The following is a 2,500-nucleotide window of genomic DNA, read 5'->3' on the forward strand; positions in this document are numbered from 1 at the left end:
TATATATATATATATGTATGTATGTATGTATGTGTGTATGTATGTATGTATGTATGTATACACTATCATCAATTGTAACCAGTGCTAATCATAACTATTGTTACTTATAGCCAATGTCAATTGTAAATACTGTCAATAGTAACCAATGTCAGTTATAACTGTTGTCAATTTCAGTTGATGTCAATTGTAACCAGTACTAATTTTACTGAGTGTGAAGACGTTCTTACCAGTTCTTGGGTTGTAGTTTGACTAAAGCATAAAGTTTCATCAAGGAAATTTTATCAGCAACTCTGAGAAGATGTAACAGATCGAGTGATTTTTGTCCATGATCACTTGTCAGGTTTTGGGTGAAAGACAACAGAACGTCCAATACCTGGTTGACGAGAAGACATGTCGGAAAGAAACATGTTTAGAAACAGCCAGCATAGTTTTGCATGTGTGTGTGTGTGTGTGTGTGTGTGTGTGTGTGTGTGTGTGTGTGCTTACACATAGACATGAACACATGCACATACAAACACAACCACACAAACACAAACATATATATACACATACATAATATACACATACAGGCACACACATGCGCACACACACACACATGTACATACACATATTCAGGCACCCACACGCGCACGCACGCACACGCGCACGCACGCACACACCCACACACGTGAACACAAATAATTAAGGGTTGTGAACAATATTTATTACTTGAGAGTCATTAATGTTGCATTAATTAAGGAATAATTACTGTTGCTTTTAATCAAGGGTCATTGATGTGTTAATTGAAGCTCCCTAATATTGTTTATTCAGGCATTTATTTCTGCTAGAACTCTCCATTCTCTGGGGAGACCATGTCAATGAGACAGAAATATGCTGATCTTGTGGAGGTACACCAAAGTAATAACGGACAAAGAAAATGTAATTCCATTCAAAAAGAATGCCGAGGGTTTGCAGGTAAGTCCTTCTGCAGAGCTTACAACATGCTTGGCAGGACAGGAACCATGAAAGAAGGCCATCAGGTTGACTATGAAGTCAACAGGGATTGTGTCAAGATGGCTTTGGATATGGAGGTGCAATCCCTGAATGGGCCAGTGCTATGAAGGGTGGCGCTACTAGGGGTAGTGTTAACTGCACACAAATTAGGATTTGATCAACTCTGGAAGGGTCAACTGGATAAGGGTGTCTGATGTTAAAACCCCTGGAGCAGCTAATGATCCTTGGAAACATCAATGATGATGTGTCCCGGTGGAACACAGGATGTTGGATGGAAAATCTTTGTTCTTTGTTAATTAAAGGTCAATATTGTTGTGTTAAGAATCATTAGCATTAATTTTGTATGGATTAAGGGTCATTAGCATTACATGAATTGAATTGTGTCATTATCATTGAATTACTGTTGTGTTAATTATGACTCATTAATGTTGTGTAAATAAAGTTTTGGTAAACATCATGTGAATTAAGTGGAGTGACTTGTTGTGGTATTAATTAAGAATCATTAATGTTATGTAGAGTAAGAATTGTTACTCATTGTATGAACTGAGTCACTAACATTGTTAATTAACACTGGTGTTAATTAAAAGTGATTAGTTCTATGTTCACTACTTACTTTTTGAACAAATTTATCTCCTCCAATTTTATCGTCATCAATAGTAGGCACCAATTCATATGGAATGGTGGCTTTGACTGGGGGTAGTTCTTCAGTCTCATTTCCTTGATAAGAGAGGGTTTGACTGAAATTAAGCAAAAATTAAGAATTCCAGAAAATCACGTAAAAACATAAAAATATTCCACTGTTTCAAACTGTGGAACAAGAACAGAATTTTGTTAGAGATGACAATGGAGTGAGGTATATAATCGACTTAATTAATCACAGTACATGAAAGACATCGTTAATTTGGGTAGCATTTGAACTCTGAATGATTAGGTCTGTGTTGAGCCCACATGTCCATTAGGCCAGAACTTGTCTTAATTTCTGAAGCATTTAAGCAACAAAGAATTTTAGATTCCTGAGACAACATTCCACCACATATCAGTTGTCTCTGATACTTATTTTCAGCTAACTATGCACATTTGTAAAGGGAGGATACAGTTGGCTGAATATACCCAATACAAAAAATGGTATTTAATTTTATTCCTCTTGGAAGGATGAATAGTAAAGTCAACTCCAGAGTGATCTGAACCCAGAAGTTCAAGGGTTGGAACTAAATACTGCCTGTCACTATAGAAGAATGGTTTTTAACTTTTCCCTACATTCCCTTCATGTTACCAGTTAACTAATAAATCTAATTAATTGAAATTAATATATTAAATAACTTTATTAAATATAGAAATGTCTGTGATATTATGAAGACATACAATTTTCCACTCTATACCATATTTATTTCTAGCTGTATTTTGAGATGAAATAAACATTGGAGATGCTTGCCTCACACAGAAATTGAGAATCTACTCAGGGTTTTGCAAGTTCTTTGAAATCCATCACAATGTTGGAAACACGTCT

At 35.6% G+C, this 2,500-nt stretch overlaps 1 protein-coding gene across 1 annotated transcript in view; it reads right to left on the reverse strand.

The window, feature by feature from the left end:
* LOC128248843 (uncharacterized) overlaps positions 1-2,500 on the reverse strand; it is a 53,308-nt gene that overhangs the window by 40,033 nt on the left and 10,775 nt on the right. The window contains exons 7-8 of the mRNA XM_052970994.1: positions 1,607-1,730; positions 228-373 (exon numbers count right to left, since the gene is read on the reverse strand). Of these exons, the coding sequence (XP_052826954.1) occupies positions 228-373; positions 1,607-1,730 (270 nt within the window). The remainder of the gene's footprint in view (positions 1-227; positions 374-1,606; positions 1,731-2,500) is intronic.

Source organism: Octopus bimaculoides, chromosome 10 (assembly GCF_001194135.2).
Source record: "Octopus bimaculoides isolate UCB-OBI-ISO-001 chromosome 10, ASM119413v2, whole genome shotgun sequence".
In the NCBI taxonomy this organism is placed as follows: Eukaryota; Metazoa; Mollusca; class Cephalopoda; order Octopoda; family Octopodidae; genus Octopus; species Octopus bimaculoides.